The 27,922-nt window shown below is 41.7% G+C and overlaps 4 protein-coding genes across 5 annotated transcripts; 2 read left to right on the forward strand and 2 right to left on the reverse strand.

Annotated features, from left to right (window-relative positions):
* The first annotated feature begins 696 nt into the window (after nt 1-696).
* Nucleotides 697-10,808, forward strand: stag1a (STAG1 cohesin complex component a). Its single transcript, XM_030773691.1, has 33 exons — nt 697-725; nt 849-969; nt 1,123-1,275; nt 1,377-1,473; nt 1,590-1,666; nt 1,837-2,041; nt 2,236-2,387; nt 2,670-2,743; nt 2,823-2,946; nt 3,056-3,154; nt 3,415-3,494; nt 3,656-3,763; nt 4,152-4,266; nt 4,520-4,637; nt 4,761-4,864; nt 5,088-5,180; nt 5,309-5,398; nt 5,500-5,703; nt 6,208-6,278; nt 6,372-6,459; nt 6,636-6,716; nt 6,946-7,038; nt 7,157-7,331; nt 7,491-7,630; nt 7,753-7,854; nt 7,998-8,146; nt 8,247-8,375; nt 8,608-8,813; nt 8,901-9,072; nt 9,167-9,280; nt 9,471-9,585; nt 10,479-10,559; nt 10,724-10,808. The coding sequence occupies exons 1-33, from the start codon at nt 697-699 to the stop codon at nt 10,745-10,747; spliced, it is 3,783 nt and encodes a 1,260-aa protein (XP_030629551.1). The 3' UTR covers nt 10,748-10,808.
* Nucleotides 10,809-12,169: 1,361 nt separating this feature from the next.
* On the reverse strand, nt 12,170-19,238 carry pccb (propionyl-CoA carboxylase subunit beta). The gene is made up of 16 exons (XM_030773684.1): nt 19,130-19,238; nt 17,375-17,717; nt 17,130-17,249; nt 16,014-16,082; nt 15,859-15,915; nt 15,430-15,543; nt 15,206-15,316; nt 14,954-15,062; nt 14,499-14,619; nt 14,198-14,279; nt 13,979-14,102; nt 13,716-13,823; nt 13,363-13,463; nt 13,158-13,256; nt 12,867-12,966; nt 12,170-12,484 (listed from the first exon to the last, which is right to left on the reverse strand). Exons 2-16 carry the CDS (start codon nt 17,615-17,617, stop codon nt 12,363-12,365), a joined length of 1,680 nt encoding a protein of 559 aa, XP_030629544.1. The 5' UTR covers nt 17,618-17,717; nt 19,130-19,238; the 3' UTR covers nt 12,170-12,362.
* msl2a (MSL complex subunit 2a) lies at nt 18,948-22,330 on the forward strand. Its single transcript, XM_030773685.1, has 2 exons — nt 18,948-19,241; nt 19,617-22,330. The coding sequence occupies exons 1-2, from the start codon at nt 19,100-19,102 to the stop codon at nt 21,152-21,154; spliced, it is 1,680 nt and encodes a 559-aa protein (XP_030629545.1). The 5' UTR covers nt 18,948-19,099; the 3' UTR covers nt 21,155-22,330.
* A 1,887-nt stretch (nt 22,331-24,217) lies between these two features.
* Nucleotides 24,218-27,701, reverse strand: nceh1a (neutral cholesterol ester hydrolase 1a). Of its 2 annotated transcripts, XM_030774071.1 has the most exons (6): nt 27,526-27,701; nt 27,250-27,257; nt 26,355-26,579; nt 26,086-26,155; nt 25,826-25,997; nt 24,218-25,652 (listed from the first exon to the last, which is right to left on the reverse strand). In XM_030774071.1, the coding sequence occupies exons 1-6, from the start codon at nt 27,657-27,659 to the stop codon at nt 25,035-25,037; spliced, it is 1,227 nt and encodes a 408-aa protein (XP_030629931.1). In that variant the 5' UTR covers nt 27,660-27,701; the 3' UTR covers nt 24,218-25,034. The 2 variants fall into 2 exon arrangements, with proteins under 2 accessions (XP_030629931.1, XP_030629930.1); XM_030774070.1 differs by lacking the exon at nt 27,250-27,257 and having other exon boundaries at nt 26,355-26,583; nt 27,522-27,701.
* Between the last annotated feature and the right edge of the window lie 221 nt (nt 27,702-27,922).

Consider the following 27,922-nt stretch of genomic DNA (forward strand, 5'->3'; position numbering starts at 1 on the left):
GTAATGATTTATGATATTAGTGTTGTAAATTTGATACAATGCATACGATTTACACCAAATTTACAGTGCTTACACACATGTAGCTGACTGAGACCTTTGTAAGACATAAAGCGCATATTAAAACCTTGCTGTGTAATTTATGGATGTAGTAATGTGTCATGTGCAGTAATTGCTTTCATTGTCTTTTCTATTGTCTATGGGTACATGAGTTGATGTGATTCTTAATGTGGTGTTGCAGTTCACAAAATGGCCAGTTGGTGTCTCCATCTGTCTTTTTATTATTTCATTACCAGCCCTTTGCATTCTGGAATGTGGCTATATTTTCAGATTCTGTGCATACCTGTTTATTTTGTCATATTTATATCATTATGAGCCAAATTATAATCTCTTCCAAGTCTGGTGTGCTTCTGTAGGGTTTGAAGAACTGCCATTACCAATATCCGGAAGAAGGACAAATGTTTAGGTCTCTTTTTTTTCTCTTTTCCTCTCTTTCAGGGACATGTCTTATCTGAGGGTACTCTGTCAGTGTGCCTCGTCATCCTCACATCAACACTGAGGAAAAAAAGAGTGAGAGAGAGAGAGAGAGAGAGGCCTGGCCATAGCAGGCACAGTGTATATTAGAAGAGCTGACATACACAGTGCTACTGTGAACCCTCTCAGAGATCCACAGACAGTGTCCTTCTCTGCCAACACACCATGATCACCTCGGAGCTCCCTGTCCTACAGTCAGTTTCATGTTCTGACACGTTAAGTGTTTACCAGTCTATAGAGCGCACAGCGGATGTTTGTGGGCTGTGTGTTTTTGTCTTTGTCCTCTTCCATCACTGACTTGTTTATGTCACCCACAGGGACTCATCTAATGAGTCTGGCCAGGCTGACTCTGTCAATCTGAACATGAGTGTCAGCGAACTGGATGAAACAGGAGAAGGCAGGGCCAAGAAGAAAAGAGGAAGGCCTGCCAGACCAACCGTACGTCTGGGAAGAAAAAAAAATGCTCCGAATTTGTTTGAAAAATAAACAGAGTCCTTATTTGTTTGCTTTGACATCTAAACACATTAGAATGGGTGAACTTGCCCGTTGTTTACATCCTGTCTTAATTGGAACAATCTGGTTTGTCTCCAGACGGCCAATAAGAAGCCACGCAAGTCTCCTACAGACAAGGGCTCAGTGGTAGTAGCGCGGGGAAGGAAAGCCAATGGAATGGCCCAACAGAATGGGGAGGGAGACCCCGTTACTCTTTTTGAGGTGGTCAAACTGGGCAAGAGCGCCATGCAGGTATTCACCACAGATGACATTGTCAAGCAGTTTGTCAGATATTAAACTCACTTTAAACAGACAACGGCAGTTTGGAGCTTATTTGTGTGTGTTTTGTTCAGTCAGTAGTAGATGACTGGATAGAGTCTTACAAGCAGGACAGAGACATAGCACTTCTGGACCTAATCAACTTCTTCATCCAGTGCTCTGGTTGCAAAGGTACCTGTTTCGAATGACATGTATCAGAAAAACTCGTTTTTCATTTCACAGACTTGTCAGGATGTAAAAATTGGGACTATCCCTTATCCAATATGTGATTTTCTTCCTCATCACAGGCACAGTAAGGATTGAAATGTTTCGCAACATGCAAAATGCCGAAATTATCCGGAAAATGACAGAGGAGTTTGATGAGGTAGTTAATCCTGTCTCTGGTATGAATCAGTCAGAACAGTAAAACACTGTCACTCTGAAGTGAACATAATGAATGAATGCATGGATACATTTACATTTTGATGATTCCTCATTCCTGAATTGCTCACACTTTTCAAGACATAAACACGATCCTGTACTCATGTAATGCAGGACAGCGGAGACTACCCTCTCACCATGCCTGGCCCCCTGTGGAAGAAATTTCGCTATAACTTCTGTGAGTTCATCAGCGTTCTGATTCGTCAGTGCCAGTACAGCATCATCTACGATGAATACATGATGGACACGGTCATCTCTCTGCTCACCGGCCTCTCCGACTCACAAGTCCGGGCCTTCAGACATACCAGCACGCTAGCAGGCAAGCACCATTCTGGAAATGACTCCCCCTTAACCACCCTGCCCCCCCCCCCCACTGAAAGACAGAGGAACAGTTTCCTAAAAAACCAAATGCGTTGTTTTTCTATTTATGTGATGGGAGGTCTTTAGAATGGTTCCCAGAAAGGGACCCATCCTGTCTAAACCCCTCTTCCCCTGTATTTCTCCCTCACGTAGCTATGAAGCTCATGACAGCGCTGGTGAACGTGGCGTTGAACCTGAGCATCCACCAGGACAACACACAGAGACAGTACGAGGCAGAGCGGAACAAGATGGCAGGCAAGAGGGCCAACGAGAAACTGGAGCTTCTCCTGCAGAAGAGGAAAGAGGTAGTTTGGCAGGCTGAGTTTGGCAGGCTGTGTAAAGCCCTTGCAGTAACATGCCGGCCCAAGTTTATGAAACAGTTTTTCTCTGTTGTGCCATTCTGTTTATCTCTGGTTCATTCGGCGGTTTATCTGTTTGGTCTGCCTCCTGAAATCCGAGCCTCATTTCCACTCATTAATGAGCGCATGTATCCAAGTGACCTTCTAATATAAAACCTTCATGTTCTCTGTGATGTATCTTTTTGTCTCTTTTACTCACTATGGAATTATGGTTTGATAATTCCCTAGCTTCAGGAAAACCAGGATGAAATTGAAAACATGATGAACTCCATCTTCAAGGGTATTTTTGTTCACCGTTACAGGTAAACGCTTATTCCCTATTGATAAACAGTGTGAAATTTATCAGTGAATTGTGATTATAAACTGCTATGCTTTTTACAGGGATGCCATTGCTGAGATCAGAGCCATATGCATTGAAGAAATCGGAGTTTGGATGAAGATGTACAGTGATGCCTTTCTCAATGACAGTTACCTTAAATATGTGGGATGGACCTTACATGACCGAGTATGTTTTGAATCAGTATTTTTTGGGACTATCATTCAATACCATGCTGATGTTTGTTTTTTTTTTTTGATGATTTCTTTGTGTAAATAATCATCTGTTTTCCTCACAGCAAGGCGAAGTGCGATTGAAGTGCTTAAAAGCGCTTCAGAACCTCTACACTAACCGGGAACTCTTCCCCAAACTGGAACTCTTCACAAACAGGTTCAAGGTATGAAAGGCCGGACTAGTCATAAAGCAGGGATGAACCGTGAGAGACCTTGTCTCCATTCTTTGACATTGCTTTAAGTGCCATGATAGAAATGTACTGTCTTCAATCAAATACACGATAACTGCAAGGGAAGTGATGGTCTCGTTTTAAGATATAATTTGATTACTTTTTAAGTCAGATCTTACAGCTGTAGCATAAACAGGGTAAATCGAAGAGAATTTTGCTCATACTAAGTAGTCCCTAATGTCTGCCTCTTGCAGGATCGCATCGTGTCAATGACTCTGGATAAAGAGTATGATGTGGCGGTGGAAGCTATCCGGCTGGTTACGTTAATCCTTCAGTGAGTATTGCTGAGATAAAACCACAGCGCAGCAAGAAAATAAAAGAACATTTTTTTTTTTTAATCCGTTCTCTTTGTCCCTGCCAAAATCACTGCCTTCGTGTCTGTGTACCCCCTCTTCATTAGTTTAACTGATGTTCTCGTCGTGTCTGCTCATTCAGAGGCAGCGAGGATGCTCTGTCTAATGAGGACTGTGAGAACGTTTATCACCTGGTCTACTCAGCACACAGGCCTGTTGCCGTGGCAGCAGGGGAGTTTCTCCATCGAAAGTGAGTCAGCGCTCTGCCTCACAGTAACACGTAGTGCTCTCTTCACACCTCTTAAAAAACTGTAAAGTCCTGGTGTCTCTGTAGTATTGTTATTACCTTTGCAGTGCTAATGTCTCGTCTCATCTTTTGTGCCATTGTAACAGTGAAGTTTATAGAACGTTAAGTAAGTGAATCATTTGAAATAAATACAGCCGTGTATTTTGTGCAGTCATGTGGTCCAGTAGTGCGTTCAGAATGTCGTTGTTTTTTTTTCCCTCACTTACTGAATTTGATAAGGTGAAAAGACAAGTTTTTCATGGAACGGAGGTGTAAACTCTAGACTGGTTGAGGTTGTGTGCGGTGTGTGAGGGTAGCCTTAAGCAGGGCTTTGTGCTGGATTTGTATGCAGGTTGTTCAGCAGACACGACCCCCAGGCCGAGGAGGCTCTGGCTAAACGCAGGGGAAGGAGCAGCCCCAACGGAAACCTCATCAGGATGCTGGTGCTCTTCTTCTTAGAGAGCGAGGTTAGGAAATATTCTTCACATCATTCTCCTGTGAGAAGTGACTGTTCCAACACACTTCGGTAACCCCACCAAGCTCAAAATACCACACTTCATGTGTAATGAAATATTTTGTGCTAGGTATGATATTTGGGTGCTGAAACATTCAATGTGTGGTTTCAGTACACACGTTGTATTATGAACTTAATTTTATATTTACATAATGCTTTACTTTTGTTGATGCTGAGTTTGTGTGTGTGTGTGTGTGTACTGCCAGCTACACGAGCATGCGGCGTACCTGGTGGACAGCCTGTGGGAGAGTTCTCAGGAGTTACTGAAGGACTGGGAGTGTATGACGGAGCTGCTGCTAGAGGAGCCAGTGCAGGGAGAGGAAGGTACTGAATCACTTCCAACTAGCTACTCCAGTCTGTTGGAGCTCAGGTTCTGTCCTTGTTGTTCTGTGCCTCATTACTTTCTGAATCATCTCTCCTCCTCCTTCGTCGTTTTGCTCTGTGCAGTGCTCTCGGACAGGCAGGAGAGTGCCCTGATTGAGCTGACAGTGTGTACCATTCGCCAAGCTGCTGAGGCCCATCCACCTGTGGGGAGAGGAACGGGCAAAAGAGTAAGAAGCCTGTCCCTCCTCCCTCGTCCAAACAGAACAAAGCCTTTTAGCAAATTAGCATGTACCGTAAGATTTTCAAAACGCCATATGTGGGGGTTGTGAAGCAGTTTGAGAGGTGCAAGTGACGTTAAACCGTAGAAGCTGTCAGATTTCATTTTCATGGCCTAACCCATGATTCCAAAATGATGGCAGACACTTTTTTTTTTTTTTTAAACACCGTCAGGTTTTAACTGCAAAAGAGAGAAAGACACAAATTGATGACAAAAACAAGCTGACAGAGCACTTCATCATGGCTCTACCCATGCTACTTTCGAAGGTAAAAGCCCTTCTCATTCGGACGTACACATGCTTATTTTGGTTTTAACCACAGAGATTGAGCAAACCCTTGATTGTCAGGTGGAATAACATTTCCTCTTGTTTGTGTTCTATGTTTTCCATTGACAGTACCAAACTGACTCTGAGAAAGTTGCCAACCTTCTGCAGATTCCACAGTACTTTGACCTAGACGTCTACAGTGCTGGACGGATGGAAAAAGTAAGAATGGAATCATTTGAAGAACCATATTATACCAAGACTCTATCATAGTTCTTTTTCACCATTATGAAAATATTCTTTGTGTTTGTGTGCGTATGCAGCATCTGGACGCCCTGCTGAAGCAGATTAAGTTTGTGGTGGAGAAGCACACAGAGATGGAGGTGTTGGAGGCATGCAGTAAGACGTACAGTATCCTGTGCAGCGAAGAGTACACCATCATGAATCGTGTGGACATTGCCCGGAGCCAGCTCATCGATGAGATGGCTGACCGCTTCAGCCATTCTGTGGAGGACCTCCTGCAGGAGGTAGGTCTGGCCCTGGGACGTGAGGAGGGAGAGAGCTCTGAATAACATTTCCAAAACAGCACTGACCTGAAGGATTATGCCTGATATGTGAGCTACTTTTTCTGCTACTTCGTGACAGCAAAATTGACTTTTCAACCCATTGAATTCCTATTGAAGAAACCATACCTCCCTCTTCATAAATTCCAGTCCCTTATTACTGTCTTTGGAGATATTTGTCAACCATAAAGACAGTAAGAGCAAGCCTGTCATGTCATATCAGTATAGAAGCACAAGAGTCCTTTGAGTGAGTCTTCGTGCGGGCTGATTTGGCAGACAGGAACAGGTTGTTTTGAAGAAGCTCCAGACAGTGGCTCATTCATAAACACATGAGCATGTGGTGCTAGATGACTCATCCACGCTGAGATCCCTCACTAAACTTTCTCGCTCGCTCTTGTGAATTTTCTGAATGGCCTGTGTGCAGTTGGATCAAAGCCACTCTTTCAAACTGCTTCTCTTTTTCTCTAGGGCGAGGAAGCGGATGATGATGACATCTACAACGTGCTCTCCACGCTCAAAAGACTCACTGCCTTCCACAAGTATGTTTTGGTCCTCATTTATTGATAGAATAATGGACTCTATCTGCCTTTCCTTTCTTGCAAAGTAATGACTTTGTCTCTCTGTTCTGTCAGTGCTCATGATTTGACTCGATGGGACTTGTTTGGGAACTGTTACCGACTGCTCAGGACTGGCATAGAACAAGGCTCCATGCCAGAGCAAGTGAGTTTTATTCAACAGAAATCTTTTTGAGACATGCCATATCTTTAGAGGTGGTATGTTTTAACAAGTCAGAGAAGTTGTTTTATTTGTCACACCTTGTTTTCTATCTGAGGTTTTCCTGGCAGGTTTTGGTGTTCGTGTCTGATATGAGAATGTCTTTGTCGTGACTTGTCTAGATTGCGGTTCAGGCACTGCAGTGTTCTCATTACTCTATCTTGTGGCAGCTGGTGAAGATAACGGAAGGCTCTCCATCCAAGGTTTGACACACACAACCTATTCATTCATTCCTCTGTTTGATATGCTAGACACGCAAACATGTCCTCAGACATTTAACAAACAGCCAGAGCAGCCGTGAAGAGTGAAAGTGGATTTAGTTTTCATGTAGGGCAAATCTGAAAAGAGGGAGTGTCTTAATCCCACGTAAAACACTCAATGCGTGTAGAAGGATCACTAGTCATATTATCTCTGTTCTTTGTCTCTTTGTAGGATGATCTTGTTGCGCTAAGGAGAGTGGTCAAGTCATTTCTTGCTGTCTGCCAACAGTGTTTATCAAACGTCAACACTCCAGTCAAAGAGCAGGTACATTACTTGGCCTTTTTTAATGTGTGCAGAGGAGGATGCTTGTGCAACGAGAGTAACAAATTTGAAAAAAATACCTTCAACCCACCCCCCCCCCCCTTTGCTTCTCTTTATTAAGGCATTCATGTTGCTGTGTGACCTGCTGATGATCTTCAGTCACCAGCTGACCACGGGAAGCAGAGAGGGGCTACAGCCTTTGGTATTTAACCCAGACAGCACTTTACAGAATGAACTGCTCAACTTTGTCCTGGACCATGTCTTCATCGACCAGGACGACGAGAACCAGAGCATGGGTGAGTTTACACAAAGTCATAAAAGTCCCACCGAGACAGTCAGGCGAAATCAGAGAAAACGAGACAAAACCTTGTCAACAGCAAACGCTCTGAACTGCAGATTTCATAACCGTCTGTGACCACTCAGGGGCGTTGCTGCTCTTTGTATTTTGCAAACAGAGGGTGATGAGGAAGATGAAGCCAATAAGATTGAGGCCTTACACAAGAGGAGGAATCTGCTGGCTGCCTTCTGCAAACTCATTGTGTATGACATTGTGGACATGCCTGCAGCTGCAGATATATTCAAGCACTACATGAAGGTGAGATACTTAGGGGGCCACCCCACCACAAATAATCTAAATAAAATGGTCTTTTCAAAGCTCAGTCGCTCTTTTGAGGTTGGTGTAAATTGCTTTGTTGATGTGTTCACACCTCTTTTTAGTACTATAATGATTATGGAGACATCATTAAAGAGACTCTAAGCAAGACCAGGCAGACAGACAAGATCCTGTGTGCCAAGACGCTCATCCTCAGCTTACAACAAGTAAGGCCCAGAGGACATTTTATGCTCATTTTTTAATGAGGTTTTTGCACAGTTCTACCTGTAACGCCTTCTTAAATACGAGGAGTGTTTCTTGTTTCTTCAGTGTTGAAATTCTGTTGTTTGTCTTCTGCTGTGTTGCCAAGCTCTTTAACGAGCTGCTTCAGGATCAGGGGCCTAATTTGGACAGGACCTCCTCGCACGTCAGCGGCATTAAGGAGCTGGCTCGCCGTTTTGCTCTCACCTTTGGCCTCGACCAGATCAAAACCAGGGAGGCTGTGGCCACACTGCACAAGTATGCATAGCACTGTAGTTTCCCAGTTTTGTTGTGAGTTGAATTGACTTGCGATATTGTTAACTGTGGGCTTGACTGATCGCATGCTTGCTGTGCGTAGGGATGGAATTGAATTTGCTTTCAAGTATCAGAATCCCAAAGGACCAGAGTATCCTCCTACAAATCTGGCGTTCCTCGAAGTACTCTGTGAATTCTCATCCAAGCTCCTTCGACAAGACAAGAAAACAGTGTAGGTTACCCCAGTCTTTTTTTTCTTTTTCTTTTTTTTTGAGGAGAAAGGGCATCTCAGACACAATCCACTGCACACTGTGCCATCATGCATTGATTTGCAGCAGTTTGTTTTGTGACAGTTTGATTTATATATTTCTGGGTCACGCATTTATATGTTGTTACGAGCCCTGATGTATAGTTCCACTTTCCTGCTTGCGTTTGCGTTTGACTCTGCGCCGTGCTCTTTGCAGCCACGCGTATCTGGAGAAGTTTATGACGGAGCAGATGATGGAGAGGAGAGAGGACATCTGGCTGCCACTCATCTCCTATAGAAACTCTCTGCTGACAGGTGGAGACGAGGACCGCATGTCTGTGACCAGCGGGAGCAGCAGCAGTAAGGCAGGCTCGGTACGCAGCAAGAAGGGCCGACCGTCCGTACACAAGAAACGCATCGAAGGTGAGCCTGACACCCACGGTTATCCGCTGAAACATTTCTCAACCAATGAGAAACAGCCGTTCATGGGACGTTTGAATGTCGTTGTAGAGGAGAGTGTGGAAGGCTCATGGATGATGAGGAACGACACGCTACAGACCCCTGGAGCTCTTCAAACTCCTCAACTCACCTCCACCGTGCTCAGAGAGAATCCCCGCCAAGCCGCAGAACACATCCCAGATCAGGACTCTGAGCCTGGCTCTGAATCCGACTACGTCCACAAGTGAGAACCTCTGTCACACAAGATCTTTGTTTGGAAACTGGCAGTTACGCTTACTCAGTCTCTCACTCTCTCTCTCTCTCTCTCTTTCTTTCAGCCCCCAGATGCAGATGTCTTGGCTTGGACAGCAGAAAATGGATGAGGTGAACAGAAAAGAACGCACGTCCATGAATTACATGAAGGCCAGAAGCGGTGGAGTGCGACAGACTGTGTAAGTGTCTACCACAGCCCAAAACGCTTCTGCGTCTCGGGCCAGCATGTCCTCCGTCTGTGAAGACCAGGCTAACAGTTTCATGAATATGACAGTAGACAGAGATCAGGCATCGGTGGATGTTTTGCCGGATAAATACCAAAAGCCCAATCTTGTTTGGTTTTTAAGAGATTCAGTTTGTGTGCTCTAGGCGCGGGCTTATGGAGGATGATGCAGAACCAATCTTTGAGGATGTGATGATGTCATCTCGTGGACAGCTAGAGGACATGAGTGAGGAGTTTGAAGACACTATGGTCATTGACCTCGTGAGTATCACGCTCTTTACCTAAGGGATTGTTTTATGGCATAGGTACAGTAAAGGTAATATATTAATTTTTCCTCAACAGCTGGACTTCAGATCTCACTTGCATGTAAAGAATATTGTAATAAGGCAGTTGGGTTGGAGAAACTGGATAAGAGCCATGGGAGGATGTTTTCATGGCGATCAGTCAGTTTAGTCAGACCTCTGTGAAGGAATAATAGTTTAGGCCAGTGCACTGGGACAAAGGTCAGTAAATGGTCGCGTTTTACTGCACTGACTCACCTCGCCCCGGCGTTTGTCCTAATAATAACATTTTATCTTCTGCCCCTTTTGTATTACCTCCCTGTGAGGCAGTTGGCTTAAAGGCCATCACTATGCAGTTAGGATTGGCTTATAGTATGTCTTGGAGAAGTATCCATGGAAACAAGAACAAAGTTACAGAAGCTGTTGTGACTCCAAGAACTTGATGTTCTCATTCTGTCTAATGTGATATATTTTAAATGTTGGGCAAGAGATTTCAAGTCTCAGCAGTACTAGTATGGAGAGGACAGTGTCCACTTCCATACTTAGTGTCTTCATCTCACGCACTGCTCACATGATCAGCTTCTCCTCTGACTCCTGCCGAGACCCAAGTGGAATGTAGAGAGGGAGAGACAGAGAGAGAGACACACAGAAAAGAAAAAGAGAAATAAAAATAATATTCATGCTCAAAAAAGAGTGAAGTCAGATATACTGAATAATTAGTTAAAATGGTCCGTCTTAAAAAGGATTTTTAGCATAGCAGACTTCCACACTGTCTTGCTACGTAAACATGTCATATTCTGAAACTCAAAATCATTGTTGTATTTGTAAAAACACACCCCCCCTCCCCCCACCCCCCTTATCCTTGCTCTATAGCCTCCATCAAGGAACAGACGTGAGAGAGCAGAGCTTAGACCAGACTTCTTTGATTCTGCAGCCATGATTGAAGATGAATCTGTGAGTAGACTGCTCCAATCAGTGCCACAGCTTTCTCCTCTCATTATCTTCACTCTGTTTATCTAGGGTTCACACTCCACTCCTGCCTAACTGCAGTCTACATTATTGAAGCCATGGTTACATTAGAGATAATAACTTCAGTCTTTATCCGACTCACTTTTCAGGGCTTCACCATGCCTATGTTCTGAGCTGCATGGATTAAGGAAGAAACGCGTATGAAGTACGGTGTGGAGTAAAGGGCTTCTTAGCGACGGATGCTTGCGAGATCCTCACAGAAGAACAACCATTGCTCTTTATCAAAAAAAAGTGTCGGCGTTCAGCTGATATGGTGACAGAGACAAGCCCACCCCTTTTATCGCCGGAAGATTGGTTTTTACTTCTTCGTAACAGTATTTTACCCAACAGGTTGCAAGAAATCCAGATCTGATCGGGTCACAAAAGTGAAGTGTTGCTACACTGCCTGTCAGCACCATTACTCAAGTCAGCTCAAGTGAATTCACACTGGATTGGGTTTACATTGTGGTACGTTTTTATCATGGTGGAATGTATGGTCCAACGTTTTAAAGATGTACATATTTGTGTTTATGCCCCTCACTATGTAAGTGCACTGTACAGTTACACTATAGTGTGTTTTTAATCTGGTCAGCAAATTCCTCTTTCACCTGAAATGCATTATCATCACTAACTGAAATAAACCTCAATTCTTTTGAAATCTTTCACTTCAGTGGGGACAGTTCTCTTGTGTTTTCTTTACATGTGGACTGGACCAAAGAGAGGAAAATAAGGTTTTTTTTTTTGTAGGATTGATGCAAAGTTATTGTCATCATTTGATTACAAAGCCCAAAAGAAGCGTATAAGGAGTGGATCAGAATTAGGGAATCTAGAAATACAACAGGCATAACTCTTTTTTTTTTTTTAATGAGACACACATGGTTAAAACGTCAGAGTGCTACACACTTGTTTTTCAAACTGCATAACATGTGTTGGCCTTTTAAACAATTGCGTTAATACGTACCCTCCTTAACACCGTAGATTCGAGTAGCTTTAGTATCAAGTTTTTAATCAAGTGAAAGATTTTGTCAAATGTTTTGTACAGGTCTGTTTGAAGATTGCCAAATTGAGGAACCGATTTTCACTGCATTCGAGGCTCCTCCCATACTGGAGGAATAGAAGAGCTAAGCTTGTAACGTTGGTCACGTAGTCGAACAGCCAGCCACAAAAAGAGGGCGATTCAAGCATAGTGTTACTTCAATGAAATACTTCCTAGTTTAAGTGAATTATGCTTGTGTGTTTTTATATTAAAAAAAAGTAAATAAATGAATAAATAAATGTTGAACTGTCAAGCAACACAACATGAGTGTCATATCAGAGTAACTCCATGATTGTCATTGAAGGTTTTGACTTCTTTCTATCCCATGTGCCCCCGGTTGGTTTTGCTAGTTCTCCTGTATATTGTACATTTTCAATATAAAAAAAAAATGGTTTTCTTTTGTACAATCTAGAGCTGATGTATTTCTTTCCCTTTTAATGGAAAACTGTTCTAAAACTTTTTTTCTGTGAACTTATGGAGATTCTCCTTTTTTAAAATAAAACCAGTAATCATGTCTTTATTTATCATCAGACTCTTTTAATGCTTTCATTTACACATTGAGTATCTCACATTTTAATTGGTATAAGGCACAGTCAATCATGCTTATCACATGATTTCTCTCTCGGTGGAAGGGGAGTGTAATTAACTCTATAACTAAAAGCAAATGTTCTAGTAAAATGTCTCCAAAAAAAAAAATCCATTCGGATGAAAATTTACAAGGGAATATTGGCATGTTTCTTCCAGGGGTTTGTCTGCTTCTTACTGGCCAGGACTTCCAAGTCCCTGCAGATCCTCTTCCGTGTGGTAGAAGGCTGAATGATGTCATCCACAAAGCCTATAAAACACCAACAACGTGGTGAAATCACCAGACATGCCTGTCTTAATTGTGCGTTTTAACAATGTTTTAGTTTCCTTAGACCCTTCACATAAGGGTTTGAGAAAACACTACACGAATAATTACATCCCATTTGAATATTTCTAACAGTAGAGCCCTGGTACTGCACAACACCATCATACAGTTGAACAAAAATCATATTCAATGATCATAATCAAATCCTGGATAGACATGAGTTATGATCTTGAACAGTCAAATGAATCTATTAAGTCATTCACTTAGCCAATGGTGGTGTCAGTGATAACTGACATTACACCTTAAATTGATTAAAAGCACATTTATGCTTTTTTTAATTGTGGTTTTCCGGCGTATAGAACTATACCTCTGACAGCGGCAGGAAAGGGGTTGGCAAATTTTTCCACATATTCTGCTTCAGCCTCTGCCTGGTTCTCCTTACCCCTAAAAATGATCTGAACAGCCCCCTGGAAAAAAAGGGCAAGAATTCATCCACAAAAAGCCAGATTTACATTGTCTTAAGCAGGCAAACTTATTGAATGGAAAAAAGAAAAATAATGATTCAATCACTGATCTGTCAAAAAACTAAACCTGCAACTTAGCACTGGTCTCCCACTAGAGAGATACAGGCTATATTACACCTGTAGTGGAGATTTACCTTGGCACCCATAACGGCCACTTCAGCTGAGGGCCAAGCATAGTTCACATCTCCTCTGAGGTGTTTGGAGCTCATCACATCATAAGCACCTCCATACGCCTTCAAGGCAAGAGACAGAGCTTTAGACAACAGAAAGTCCACACGCTTAGATATCAAAAACATCAGCAAAAAAAAAACAAACAAAAAACATCAGCAACGTAATTACCTTTCTTGTGATTACAGTGATCTTTGGTACAGTTGCCTCAGCAAATGCGAAAAGCAGTTTGGCTCCATGTCTAATGATACCACCGTACTCTTGGGCTGTGCCTGTGATGTCACAGAGATTGTTAACTCCCCTTGTTAGGCATTGGCTTCATTAAATGATAAAAATAACTGGCATCAGATAAGAGACCTATCCAATGTATCAATAATGTCAAGGAGGACATCTGTTCATCTGACACTTGTAAACCAACTGTCACATTCATCTCCATAGTGAGAAGTGACTTGTGCATGAAGGATGGTTGAGGACAAGGAAAAAAAAAAAATCCAAATAGTATCCAATAATAAATCAGTCAGTACCAGGCAGGAATCCAGGCACATCCACAAATGTAATGATGGGAATGTTGAAGGCATCACAAAAACGGACAAAGCGTGCCCCTTTCACTGAGGAGTTGATGTCCAAGCAGCCTGAGTATGGCAAGGAAAAGACAACAAAGACAGTTATATATAAATGTTACTTGTTTATAATAAGCAGCTACAATATATGCTTGAAAAATTATGGCTCATCAACCTTAAACAAGAATTACCGAAGATCAAGACATCAAGGTTTTTAAACTGCTTACCAGATGCCACTTTCGGCTGGTTACCCACAATGCCTACAGTGCGTCCATTCATCCTAGCAAACCCCACCACGATATTTTTAGCATAGTTTGGCATGATTTCAAAAAATTCCCTCTCATCTACTATCTGTGGGAGAAAGGTAAGCATTATGTTAAATAAAACAGTAGATCAGCATGTATCTCGGCATACTGAGTCTCTCTGAATAGGTTCATGGTACATACACCATGAATGATGTCCAGCATGTCATAGGCTTTGGTGCTTTCAAATGGAACCAGCGTATCCAGACCAGGTACCAGCCGATCGCTTGTGGAGAGTGAAAAGACACAAGTTAGTCAGTTAATCTGACCAGTTCCTGAAATAAAAGGACATTAGTCAGTAAGTCAACCAAATTCCTTAGTGCCTGATGAAAAGGAAGGGGACTGTATGTTAACACATTGACACCATCTGAAGGCCTTGCTTGTGTGGAGACACCTTGGTAATTGTTCATTGGGCGACTTCCCTATATAATCAACTCTCCCTTACCTGGGATCATGACACTCAGTGACAGGGGCTGGGTCTTTGTTACTCAAAGGAAGGAAGTTGAAAAAGTCTCTGAGGTTCAGGAGGGCGTCAACATCATTCTCAAAGGCCCGGTGAGCTACGCCTGTGAGAGAGAAAAGAAAGAAATAAAGATGAGCTGAGATTTAAAATATAAAGTCTTTCATCACCAAGACAAATATAGGGTGAAACTGCTTTAGTTATGAATTTGTTTGATATACATTTGATACATTAGTACTTTTGAGTGTGACAATGAATAAACAATGTCTGTAAAATTCACACTGAAGACACAAGCAATATAACAATCAGTATATAAATATTCATCAACATCTTCCGATCAATCAAATGTACCATTGGGTTACCCTGATCACACAGGATGCCTCGTACTAATCTGTTTGCATCTTGCTCGTTAATCCTTCAGCATTGGAAAATTCCCTTACCTGACACAGCAGTGTGAGTCTTTGCTCCTCCAAGTTCCTCCTGGGTCACATCCTCATTTGTGACGGACTTCACAACATCTGGCCCAGTGATGAACAGATAGGAGGTGTCCTGTAAACACAGATTAGTTTATCAGTCTGGAACCGGAAAATATATGTGTCATCCTAAACATATTCTGAGTTTATGTCAAATCATGACCTACAAGCAAGTAACATGAATAGGAGCAGTTCTGGGAGCTTCGGTGCAGTTCTGACCTTAACCATGAAGGTGAAGTCTGTTAGGGCAGGTGAGTACACAGCTCCTCCTGCACATGGGCCCATGATGAGAGAGATCTGTGGCACTACTCCAGAAGCCATCACGTTCCGCTGGGATCAAATAATAGCCAAGGTAAGAATCAAACCAAAATGCTCTTGATGTAAAAAAACAATTCTGTTGGACCAAAAGCTACTTTCATCCAGACAAACACATTTCCATTTACCAAAAAAATGTCAGCGTATCCTGCGAGGGATTCAACTCCTTCCTGAATACGGGCTCCTCCGGAATCATTAAGACCGATAACTGGGGCACCCACCATCATTGCTTGGTCCATAATCTACAAGACAAAACTAGAGGTTCATGATGGTCTTGGTCTATCACACAGTTTGATAGCCCAGTGTCATCTCTAGTGAACGGAATAGGCCATTTCTTGTGAATGTGCAAAGACCTTACCGCTCTGACTCTACTTAAAAACATCCATGCTCAGTTGGAAAGTGGAAATATGAACCTTAAAAATCATTCACCTGGAGAGCCTTACCCAGGTATTATGCAGACGTATTAAACAGAGCAATTCAAACTGCTTCTAGAACATATGCTAATACAGGAAACACACACAGCCTGTGAATAACTGATAAATCAATTGTGGGCTTACCTTACAAATCTTCTGAGCATGGGCTCCAGACAAACTACCTCCAAAAACAGTGAAATCCTATGGAGAGGCAAGGAATGCAATTAAACAGCCATGCAGCTGGTCGACAACAAATATATTTGACAGCGCATGCTGGGAAAATGAAAATCTGAACATACCTGACTGAAAACATACACCAATCTGCCATTTATCCTGCCCTGTCCAGTCACCACACTGTCACCAGGATACTGGGCATGTGCAAAGAGAGAAATGTGAGAAAGCTAAATACTACATTGCTTTAAACTATGAACTTCTGTCAAAGGAAGTAGTAGTTTATCCTTTTGCTGTCAGTAAGTAAACCTCTTATTAACATGCATTAGTACATAAATCTCTTATTAACATGCAGAAGGGTTTAGTTTTAGTTTAAGAGTTTATTTGTCATATGTAGGTTAACACAGGGTCAACGGTACAATGAAATGTGTGAGACGAGAGAAACAGGTCAACTCAGCAATAAGAGCACACTAGTCGTAAGAATAAAAGCACAGTAAGGGATTTAAATAAATAAAGAGTAAGACACTAAGGAGTAGAAGAGCAAAATAGGGGATTAAAAAAATAAGAGTATGAGAATAAGGGAATAAGGAGTTAACCAAGAAAAAAAAAAAAAAAAAAAATATATATATATATATATATATATATATATATATATATAAAAGAGAGGTATGAGCAATGAACAATAAGGTACAAGAGGGGTGCGCAATAAATATAACAGAATATGGAATAGAATATGAAATATACACTATATACATGTGAAGGAGGCTTAAAATTAAAGTTTTAAGTGGCGAGAGTGAACAACGGTATTGCACATGGGGGATGTACAGCTTTTGTACCAGTGTAGTGTCAGTGCAGTATCATGTAAACATTGTGAATCATAGTAGCCTGTGTAGGTAAACAGTGCAGTGCAAGTTAGTAGTTGAGTAACAGTGCACTTGAGCAGTGGACAGTGCAACAAGCAGGTAGTCCAGTCTCCAATGGGGAGGGGGGGGGGGGGGGGGGGGGTACTGCGTGGACTGGTGTTTTCAACTATGAAAGAAAGGTATTTTATCTAGATGTTAAAGGTGACACACACACACACACACACATACATACACACACATATATATGTATGTATATATATATATGTATGTATGTATGTATGTGTGTGTGTGTGTGTGTGTGTATGTGTATATATATATATATAAGACAGAGATTACATAAGACTGCCCTCCTCTGACAAAAGAGAAACGGCATTCGCATACCTTATTATGGTCTGCCTCCATACCAAAATCTGAACACCGGTGTTCAACAAACATGTCATACTCGACAAAGCTGTCTGGATCCAGCAGCAGCTCCACTCTCTCTCTTGCAGTCAGTTTTCCCTGAGGAGAAAACACCGTTCGCAATAACAACCAGTTTAGTTGGGTTCAAAACACTTTTTGTATGAACGAAACGCATAATTTAAAACGTGTAACAGGTTTATCTACGCAATTTTGCATATGCTTACCCTTTTATGTTGTGCATCTATCCTCTTTTGACCACCTCCAACAAGCGCTGCTTGTCGTTTCTTCTCAATTCGTTCTTGTACAGTGAGGTGACCAAGAGAATAACACCTTGCATTTTGCAGCAACCGCGATTGTGCAACTACAGAAGCGGTAGTTCCTCGATTAATTTGTGTTAGCCCCTTCACTGAACATTTTAGGACATTTAAAATTCCACAATTAGTTCTCAACAACGCGGACGCCGCCATCTTTCTTTGCACCCGCCTACTGGACACAGAAAGCGGCTAATGTCCCAAGCCAATCGCCGCTATGTGACGACTTTGGATATCCAATCGCTAAGACGGAACTCTGAGGGTGTGAATATGGAAACCAATAAAGTCAGAGATGTGCAGTTTCAAGCAAACTTTAGAAGTGTAGTTCTTCGGTTGTCGTCTGAATGTCACTGATCAAAGACTACACTTCCCATATATTCCTTTCAAAGAGGTATTTATCATTTCATTTTATTTCCCCAAAATTAACAGAACACTTTTGTTTTACCATATTCATAATGTAATTTTGTACAACACAGATATAAATGTTTGCAAACACTTAAGGACAGCACCACCCAAAAGGATAATATGTTAATATACATAAATGGTTTAAAGGTGTGATTAGAAATATTTTTTTAGTATAAAATCGATTAAATATTCAGTGAAATGGAGAGACATTTTGGAATTTTACCACAGGATACCCCAAGATTACTCTTTTGCGACCTTGTAAATTTTGCTACGAACGTAATAATTATATTTTACCAGTAGGGGGCAATCGCCTCCTCAAGAGTGGGTCTGTGAGGTTGGTATTTGAATCCAAATCAGGAAAACAAGTGGTTCTGAGATAGCAAAGACGTCCGTATCCCATCGGCAGTGGCATTCTAGTCTCGACTGGAGAATAAACTAATTCACAGTTTAAAGGCACATGCATTCCTGAAGTCGGAGCCGCTGGGCCACAAGAGGAGGAAAAGAACCTCTACAAACTAGAAGACTAAGCCAGTCTTCACAGCACGAAATTGTTAGAGAGGGAGAACAGTGGTCCGCTTTATTTCAAGATATACATGTCCACGGAATGTTGTTTGGAAAGATTTAATTTAGTTAATGTTTATATTTTGGTATACTTCGCGAATAACGTGTCGCTGTTGCTTACTAATAACAGTTTGATTTTCCTTGTCGCGAATAACAAAGCTAACGCTAGCTTTCCTCATTTTCATGAATTGGTTGTGCACAGCTGGGTTAGCAAAGTTAGCTAGTTAGCCGAAACGGGGCCTGCTTTGTTTTTGCACCAGGCCAGCTTGAGGAAATATTTGGGAAAAAACAGAATTCCCCTTTTTTTACTTTTCCAAAGGCAAAGAGAAGTGCCGTTGAACGACCATTGCAGGATTCAAAGAACAGATATGAAGGGAGTTCTCACCTAGCTACTTGATTTTGACTTCAACTTGAAAATGCTAAGTTAGCCAATATGCTATATTGATTAGCAACTTGGGGCGCACTAGCTACAATTTGAATTTCATGCAGGGAGAGATGAAGGAACAACAGCAACAATGGAGCCTGTTACTATTGTTGGCCGTCACGTCTGTGAATGGTTATCAGGAAGCGACTGACACGTGTCCCTCCGCTCATATTTTGCGCTGAGGCACCTAATTAACCAAGTTGGTAATCTGCCTAATTTTCACTGCTACGTGGTGCAAATTTGCTGAGATGAACCCGGTGAATGCAACCACTCTCTACCTGTCAGCGTGTCGCTCCACGTTTAAGTGCGATCCACAGGATCCAGAGACATACTCAGAATTGTTCACCGTCCTACCGTTCTTCAGAGATTCACTATCCTGCCGTGTATGTGGTGAGTAAGAAAGCAGTTTTAAATTCGGTTCATCGTACGATGCTCTATTTGCTGTTGTGTTGTGTAAGATTAAATGAATGTAAGGAATGTTGTCGCAGATTTGCTACAGCTGTTTTGCAACGATTTAACGGGAGATTTTAGGCTGCAGTGTTTGAAAATCCGTTAATTTCCTTCATGATAGAAGCTGAGACATAGACGGAAGAGCAAACAAGATGTGAAATTGTCTACACATCCCTACATTTTTGATAATGTCTACAATTAATGCCAGTTATCGACTCGTGCCATGTGTCATATGTAGTACAGTGTTTCATCAGTCAGTTAAAATCGGTTAACATTTCTTTAATTTTTCACCCACTGTCTCCTTCTCTTCGTCAGATCATTTGCTTCAAAATCCAGTATCCCCAGCTAATTCGAGTTGCCTGCACTACGTGTGCAAGGATTGCAGAGGTAAAAGGATGTTATTGAAGCGAGCGTGCAGCTGGTGTAAGGACTTTGAACGGTTTGAAGAGAACAAACAGCTTTCAATTTTGGTGGAATGTTACAGAAAACTATGCGAGTATATTTCAGCGTCGCTCTCAGTGGAACAGGCTGCGTCTACAGTCAGAGGTTACCCCGAAGTCATGAGAATGTTGCAAGAGGTACTGGATTTAAAAGAGAAACCAGAGGGACTCTGTAATGCAGACACATCAAATGTGACGCAGAATCAAGCTCTATCCACTTCAGAGAGCCACAGTGTCTCTTGGCTTAAAACTGTGACAGATCCTCCTCAGTGTTCCTCAAACAAGAGCTCAAATGACATAGATATTTTATCTGTTGACAAAGTAACGGTGTGTGCACCGTCGTCTTTGGACACAGTGGTTGATTTGGAACCGCCCCGGTCAGAGATGGCTCCTGTCCATGAACCGCTGACCGTGGAAGAGTTCTATAGTGACACTGTGGCAATAAAAGTTTTAAATGACAACAGCAAAACAGAGAAAGAAAACGGTTCAAAAGCAGTTTGTGCTCAGGAAGTTCTTGAGACCCCTGACACACTGCAGCACAAGTCTGAAGCTTCAGGCAGACAGGACAGAACATTAGCTGTGCCCAGTCAGCAGTTTTCACATCCCCAGAACTCTGAATCTCTCCCGTCAAATCACCCTCAGCAACCGTCAACCGGGATCACCGCGGCAACGCACAGGAAAGTACGGCTGAGCCGAAAACGCTCTCGTTCAGAGAGCGACAGCGAGACAGTGCAGCCTCTGCCTCTCACGTGCTTCATTCAGGGACCACCTGTGGCTGCCACGGCCCCCCCTAAAGTAGCATGTGAACCGAACCCCCCCGCTCAGCCCGCTGCAGCGGTTCCTAATGGGGGGGTACTCAAGGTCAACAAGGCTCTGCTGGATTCCTGCAAGAACATCCAGAAAAGCGTCGACACTCACAGCAGTAAGAAGGGTCACGCAAAGAGTAAACCCAGCGTCGCCAAACCCAAGGTCAAAACAAAGAGCCGGGTTATCGCAGGGGGAGAGACCCCGGGACAACCCCCCAAAACCGTGTACAAAAAGTCTCAAGAGAAGAAGGGCTGCAAGTGCGGCCGAGCGACCCAGAATCCAAGTGTTCTTACGTGCAGGGGCCAACGGTGTCCGTGCTACTCCAACCGTAAAGCCTGTCTGGACTGTATCTGCAGAGGCTGCCAGAACTCGTACATGGCCAACGGGGAAAAGAAACTGGAAGCCTTCGCCGTTCCAGAGAAAGCCCTGGAACAGACACGCCTGACGCTGGGCATCAACGTGACCAGTATATCGGTCCGAAACGCAGGCGCGAACGCAGGGGTTCTCAGTCTTACCACCGGATCTCCCATGGCATCATTTCTTGACACCAGCCCACACGAGGACCAAAACTTTGAAGACTCCTTAGAAATGCAGTTTGATTGTTGAGTGTGTTTCTTTTCTTTTGTGTGTGTTTTTTTTTTTTTTTTTTCTCCTGCTGATGTTGCTCTTGGAACGGTTATAACTAAAAGGCAGCTACAGTTCTGTTCCTATGTAGTTGGTTTGCCAAAGCTTGTGCCCTTACATTTGTTGTACCGTTTGTGTTTTCTTACACACACTGCTGTATTTTTAAGTTACTGTAATATTGAGTATTAACATCTTTTACAACTTTTATTTAGAGGGCACCAGTATATGGTTCATATATGTGTGTATATGGTTTTGGGAACATTAACAAATCAGTGCTCGTTCCTTTGGCAATACATTACTTGACATATTGGCACCTGTAAAGGCCAAAGGAGAATTTTTTTTTGTTTTAACTTCTGTCTCTCACAAATCTGTTTAACAAACATCTGTTTTTACATCCTTTAACAGTTAATGCCAACCAACAACACTTTCTTTTTTTCATAGTTAAAAAAAAAAAAAAATCAGGTTTTTTCTTATCAACACGACCTAGGTTGGATTAGAAAAGTTGCAGAGAGTAATAGCACTTAGAATGATGGGCTTTGCGAAATCTTTTCCCCTGTCCCTGTTTTGAGTCATAGTTTGTAGTGTTGTGAAACAACACAGGCTGTGAGGGAAATGTGAAGGCCTTTGAATAAACTGCCTGTGTGTCTGCATGAGGAGAGACTGACGTATGGAAGACTATCCGTAAAGTCTACTGAGACTCCCATAGTTAGCCCCGAAAATGGCTAAAGCAGATGGAAGCAGCAACAAGATGTTGTAAATTAATTTTCAATGTAGCAGCAATGACTAAACGTTTTTTTTAACGGAATAAAATAAAGAAAATAACATCATTACATAAGCTAATGGATCCTCATTGATCTCTGCTGGTTTTCACTTTGGAGCCTGTTTAATTTGGCGTGTGTCATGCCAGTCTGAGGTCCACGTGTACAAGAACAAATGAATGTAAAGCATTGACAGATAGAGGCCACAGCACACCCAGGTTGACTTTACTTGTGAATTGGTCCCAACAGTGTTTTTTCTTTGTTTCTTTTTTCCCTAGTAGTAGTTGTAGTAAATTGGTAAAGCATCAGCTGTGTCATGATTTGTCAGTTTATTATACCTGCTACATCTAAATTCTGGTGCGTACTTTATATACATGTTTTTGTTTTGTTTTTTTTTTTTGTTTTGGTTAATGTTGCAAAAATGGTATTTTCATTTTTTGAAAAGCACCTTTTTTGGGTCCCAGTGTTACCTCAATATGTTCATTTCCAGTAATGGTACAGTTTTGCAGTTGTACTCTTAGTCCTGTTTTAGTGACCAAAACAAAACAAAAAAAAAATCGTGTGAGATGAAAAAGAATTCTGAAACTTAACAGTAATCTGTTTACAGCCACACTGTGCTTCTTTCACTTCTAATATGAGCAGTGTAGGTATCAGCTCTTTAACCATTAGTTTAAAATGCTTGAAAACACTGTTATTAGGGCTTTGACCAAATATCCAAGATGTTTTCTGTAGTTCAATCTAGATGAAGTAAAATGTGTTATATTTTGCCAGTAGATTATTAGAACAGCTTTGTTCCTGTCTCTTTTTTTTTTTTCCTTGGTCATACTTGAACTCTCATTCTAGTATCTTTACTCTGAACTGAGCACCTCCTGTTGTTGCTGGTGTATTCACTGCCACATTTGAATAATGTAATGCTACAATAAATAAATTATAGTTTTCTACTTCCTATTTTTCAACTGGTGTATGCCTGACTTCCATGATTGAACTCCAGTGTGGGAAGGGCCTGAGGAATGAGGCATCAACTTACATTACCGTTTCCCCACAGTGAATTCAAGAAAGACAAGTATATATCCAGAATGTGAAATATGATACTGTTTTTGCATCTCTGTCTGGGTACTGATCATCTGGAGGTTGCTGATTCTGATGAAGGATAATTTAGATGCAAGTCCCAGAAAGACTTTATTCACAATCACCACAAGGGGGCACAATAACCTTATGTTCATGTACCATAAGAAGACAGATGGGTTTACAGACAGTACACTCTGTGAGCCATCAAGGGGGTTAAGGAAACAACAACAAAATCCCATTCAAAATTCATTTTACTCTTGCATATTAATACAAGAGCTGTGCGTTACCCACAATATTATCGACTACGTTGGCATGTATTGCGTTTCAACGTCCAATCATGTATTTCTAGAGCTCTTTCCCTCTGCTGACTGCTAACACTTGGTTAATAGATAGAAATAGATGTTCTTCTGTCACCAATGTTCTACATTTACAATTTATCTTTTTGAACAGGTTTAATGATCTGGGATTTAAAACAATGTGAAGGTTAAAAAATTCCCAATTTTATTGTTATATGTAATACTGCACTTGAGCACACATAGTTTAACCGCAACAACAATAATAATAATAAAAGACAACCATGTTGTTCCTCTTGTTGGTCAACACTACCTTTGGCTGGATTCTAAACTGAGTATATTAGATTTACTAATGTAAGACCAATGGACGCAATTGTTGTGTAATTGGGTCTCTGTCAAAGTTCATTTCTCCCTGCCCACAAATGAAGTTTAACAGGAATGACTAATTTGTCTTCTCTGTGTGTCTATAAGAGTCTGGGTGGGACCTGTAACACCAGTCAGGTTACAAGAAGTTAAGTTTCCAGTTTTTTTCCAGGTGCCTGAGACTGAAATTCCATCGGGAGATGCATGTTAAACTGATTTTGTAAATCATAGACCATATTGACCATGGCAAAAATTACATTTTGGTTTGGTTAAGTTTGATGTTCTTTGACAGTAATCTCCAAAATAATTTTCTGTCTGAGCTCTTAGATTTTTCACAGTTTCCACAATTATTGTGGATGTTTATTATACTCACTACATTTTAACAGCTGTTTTGATCAGTGTTTTGAATGCTGAGTAATTTCATATTTGTTTTTTATATCAAAGAGCTATGTTAATTTTAGTAGCAAATGTATAGCATAAAGTCTAACACTATGTTCTTTAATAAAAGTTTATATATATATATATAAACATTTATCAGTGCATATCACACTACATTTCCCTGGAGTAATGAAATCATTGTTTGCACCAGATGACTGCTGTGCAAAACATAATTGTAAACATCCATTCATTCAACTTTTACAGGAAAATATTACAGAATGTACAATACAAATGCACATCACAGTGAACTGAGAGGACATTTTGCTTCACGTGGCACACCATCAAACACAGCTAACAGACTGCTAACAGTGTGACTTTTCATTACAGACAGGATGTTTGATATTTGGGTGCTTCAGCCACAGATGATGCAATCTACTCTCAGAAGTGAGTGTGTTTCTGCCTATAGGGCAAAAGGCGTTCCAGGCCCTGCCTTGTGCTGTAGTTCATCAGTGAATCAGTGTTCTGACTTGCTTTTCTCACCTCAATAGACACATTCTTTTGAAGCTTTTTAGGGAAACTTTACATTACAGCAATACACGTAATACATGTGAGTTATGCAAATAAAATTGCTTTATAGTAAATCATAAAGTGACTTAAGATACCAATATAAAATATATGTAAGTATTTTAATATGAAAACTGTGCAAAACTAATACTAAGTGTGTCTTAGTAGCGGTGGCACAGTATTTTTTTCTATGCTTTTTAAAGTAGTCATGTGACTTTTTGTTAAGCGTGCAGTTTGCCTTAGTGCATTTGGAATGCTTCATTAAGAGCTTAAAACAAAAGCTTGTAACTCCCTCTGTATGTACATATTCGTCTATGACTGAACAACTTTTTTCATATCAGTATTACTTTAAATACGAAATGTCAAATTGATGTTCAAAGAAACCAAGCAAGGGACCATTTTTGGTCTGTCTGTGGTCATGGCAAGTAGTGAAAGGTTTTAAAGATTTTCATCAAGCCAAGCTATGTAATTCTGCACGGCCCGTATTCCTACCGAGAAATAACATGGCCAGAAAGCAAAGCTCACACAGCCGTGAAAGCCATCCTGGAGGTGGTCGCTTGTGACGTGGACGCCGGCCTGTTCCAGTCTCCGCCCATACATGAGCCCATCGTCCCTCAGAACGTCATGTTCGCAGGTCAGGATGTAGGCACGTGGTGCCATCCTCAGCCTGTCCTCTTCAGCCAGCAGCGGAGCTGCCCTCACATCCAGTAAAGCCGGCAGCTTCTCCAGGATCTCAGGTGATCCGGTCTCCTTCACCACAGGCTTATAGTCTTTCTTTATGCTCTGAGGGAGTAAGGTGGTCCAGTCGAGCTTGGCACGGTGCGCTGATCCCCGTACGTGGTCTTTGGCCGTGTGGTTGTTGATCAGCATTGGGTGAACGTGATCGAGGTTGGCGCCGAGATACTCCAGCCAGAAGCGGGCCATGAGTCTGCGGTACAGAATAGGAACATCCTGGTTCTGCTGATAGGATGGAGTGTTAAAATCCAATGCCTGGAGCACCGGGTAGATCAAGACCTGAGCCTTAAATTTGACTGAGCTGTCATTGTCTACTCCAATCTGGTCAAAGAGAAGAAAGGCAAAGACAGTGCATGAATCCTTAGAAAAGGTTCTAATACGTGGTTGGTTAAATTCTTCTCACTGGACACAAACAGGTGAAAATTATTACACACAGTCGAGGTCTTAGCAACAAATAATGTAAGTGGACGATGCCCTTTACTGTTCAGCTGTACCTGCTGAGATACTGCTGCTGCTAGGTTGCCTCCTGCACTGTCTCCACATACAGCAACACGCTCAGGATCGACTGAATATTGGGCTAACACCTCTGGCTTCAGAAAATGCTGAGTGGCATGGAGACATTCTTCATACTGCACTGGGAAGTGTACCTCAGGGGCCATTCGATAACTGCAGAGTAAAAAGAGATATTTGTAGCTAATCAAAATTAAGGGTTACATTTTTTGAAAATGATTTGCAAATTACTAAAAACACTTACTCCACCGTCACGACAACTGCATTTAGATCACTTGCCATCTTCTTGCAAAGAAGATCGTAAGAGCCCAGCTCTGATAGTAAAGAGAAAGAGTGGTCACATAGAGAAACATATGTAAACACTGCTGCTCATGTCCACATTAGTGTTTATGTTCTGATTTCCGTTTAATTATGTATACGATTCAAACAGAAATTAAACAGATATTTGTGAAATACAGCTGAATATATACTTTAACTCTATGGCCATCAACAATACACACAAACAGCACTCACTTGGAGCACCTATCGACCATCCACCTCCATGGAAGAAGACCACCCCTCTCCTCAATTGGTTCTTTTCTTTTTGACTTGGCTGGTAAACACGGACCTGGACTCCATCAAAGTGAGTGTCCTGGACCTGAATTCCCTCACAGGACACTGGGACCAGCATTTCTACGCCATTAATAGCATAGTTCAAAACATGGATACGATGGGTGAGACCCAAGTGATGAGCCATGTCTCCCTAAGAAGAGATAGCATAGATGATTGCCCATGAATGTGAACCTTTGTCTCCAAGTAGCTATGGGATACACCCTGAGGATTTCTGCAATTCATTTGTCACAATGAATTTTGAAACAAATTGCATCAGGCCCGTGCAAATGTGTGAAATCAGGGTGAAGTGCATGCTAGGAGAAAGGAACACACTGAGTGAGTTTATTAGGGTAGTGGATTCTATATTTATGCCAAGTTGAACAAAGTTCATAAACACCGATCAGAACTCGTGACAGTCACATATATAAACCAAATGAGCTTTTGCTTAGATTGTGGTTCACTTTGAATGTCCCTTAGCGGTGGCACTTATGCAACAGACTGCTCCTTCTGACTATATGTTTGTTTGTATGCTGCCTCTCTTTGTATATATGTGTCTGCTAAATGAATAAATGTAGTGTAAATGCAATTAAACAGACAGTGAAATGTGACAGAACGTTAACATCTCAGAGAAACTGTTCATCAGAATCCTGTAAAACCAGAGGAAGTGCGACATGCACATTAAAATAAGTGAGAATCCAGAAAATGCTCTAGAAAAACAGGCTGTACCAGACTGACTGTACAGTAACACATTGAAACTTGACTTAAACAAAGAGAAAGCAACATGTTCCAATTAGGCTTTGTATTGAGGCAGAGCAACTGAAAACACTCCACGGATGATCGTTCTTGATAATCACTGCGGGAACGGCGTGATATTTGTTCTTATCATTTGAGATTAACCGTACAGACATTGGTATACCTTAGATATCGTGCACTGTTAGTCACCTGCAACTGTCAAGTACCTGCTCTGAGTGAGACGGCGTGTACAGCAGCAGTACAGAGACAGAAAAGACAACGGAAGAAAAACATTTCATTTTCGAATCACTAATATTTGCATTTGGCGTGTCATTAGGATTAAATGCCCATTCTTACCAACTGTGTGACACAGCGGAAGGCAGCATCTAACAGCATGAGTTTCCATGGTTCTGAAATCGTCCTAGGCAGTGGAATATAAATGTGATAGGCAACAGTAACGACAAGTAACAGACTGATGCCACAAAGTAGCTTCATCACGGAACGTTGTGTATATTCCTGAAGAGCTTTCACACCAGCTGAGTAGGACAGAATAACCTCGAGACATTACTTAAACTATCCCTTTATTTACTTAGTTAGCCTGTCACAATGAGGAAGGTCAAGTCTGGAAACGTAGTCTTACTGAAACGCCCACTTTTGTAAGGGAGACAATAGTGGACCATTTTGATCAGATCCTCGCGATCACGCTTTCATCCTTTTTCCCCTGTGTAATTTGTCCCCCAGTGTCCTTTTGACACTGA

This window comes from Chanos chanos, chromosome 5 (genome assembly GCF_902362185.1).
Source record: "Chanos chanos chromosome 5, fChaCha1.1, whole genome shotgun sequence".
Taxonomy (NCBI): Eukaryota; Metazoa; Chordata; class Actinopteri; order Gonorynchiformes; family Chanidae; genus Chanos; species Chanos chanos.

Coding starts and splice junctions, on each gene's coding strand:
- nceh1a (XM_030774071.1), bottom strand. CDS start 27,659: ATGAAGCTACTTTGTGGCATCAGTCTGTTACTTGTCGTTACTGTTGCC. Junction 26,156..26,354: donor ATGGTCGATAGGTGCTCCAA/GTGAGTGCTGTT, acceptor CTTTACTATCAG/AGCTGGGCTCTTACGATCTT. Junction 25,653..25,825: donor CAGCAGCAGTATCTCAGCAG/GTACAGCTGAAC, acceptor CTCTTTGACCAG/ATTGGAGTAGACAATGACAG.
- pccb (XM_030773684.1), bottom strand. CDS start 17,617: ATGGCGGCGTCCGCGTTGTTGAGAACTAATTGTGGAATTTTAAATGTC. Junction 13,464..13,715: donor TGTGCCTGGATTCCTGCCTG/GTACTGACTGAT, acceptor GTGACATCACAG/GCACAGCCCAAGAGTACGGT. Junction 12,485..12,866: donor CTTTCCTGCCGCTGTCAGAG/GTATAGTTCTAT, acceptor GGTGTTTTATAG/GCTTTGTGGATGACATCATT.
- stag1a (XM_030773691.1), top strand. CDS start 697: ATGATCACCTCGGAGCTCCCTGTCCTACA. Junction 7,332..7,490: donor CGACGAGAACCAGAGCATGG/GTGAGTTTACAC, acceptor TTTTGCAAACAG/AGGGTGATGAGGAAGATGAA. Junction 9,586..10,478: donor ACACTATGGTCATTGACCTC/GTGAGTATCACG, acceptor CTTGCTCTATAG/CCTCCATCAAGGAACAGACG.
- msl2a (XM_030773685.1), top strand. CDS start 19,100: ATGAACCCGGTGAATGCAACCACTCTCTACCTGTCAGCGTGTCGCTCC. Junction 19,242..19,616: donor ACTATCCTGCCGTGTATGTG/GTGAGTAAGAAA, acceptor TCTCTTCGTCAG/ATCATTTGCTTCAAAATCCA.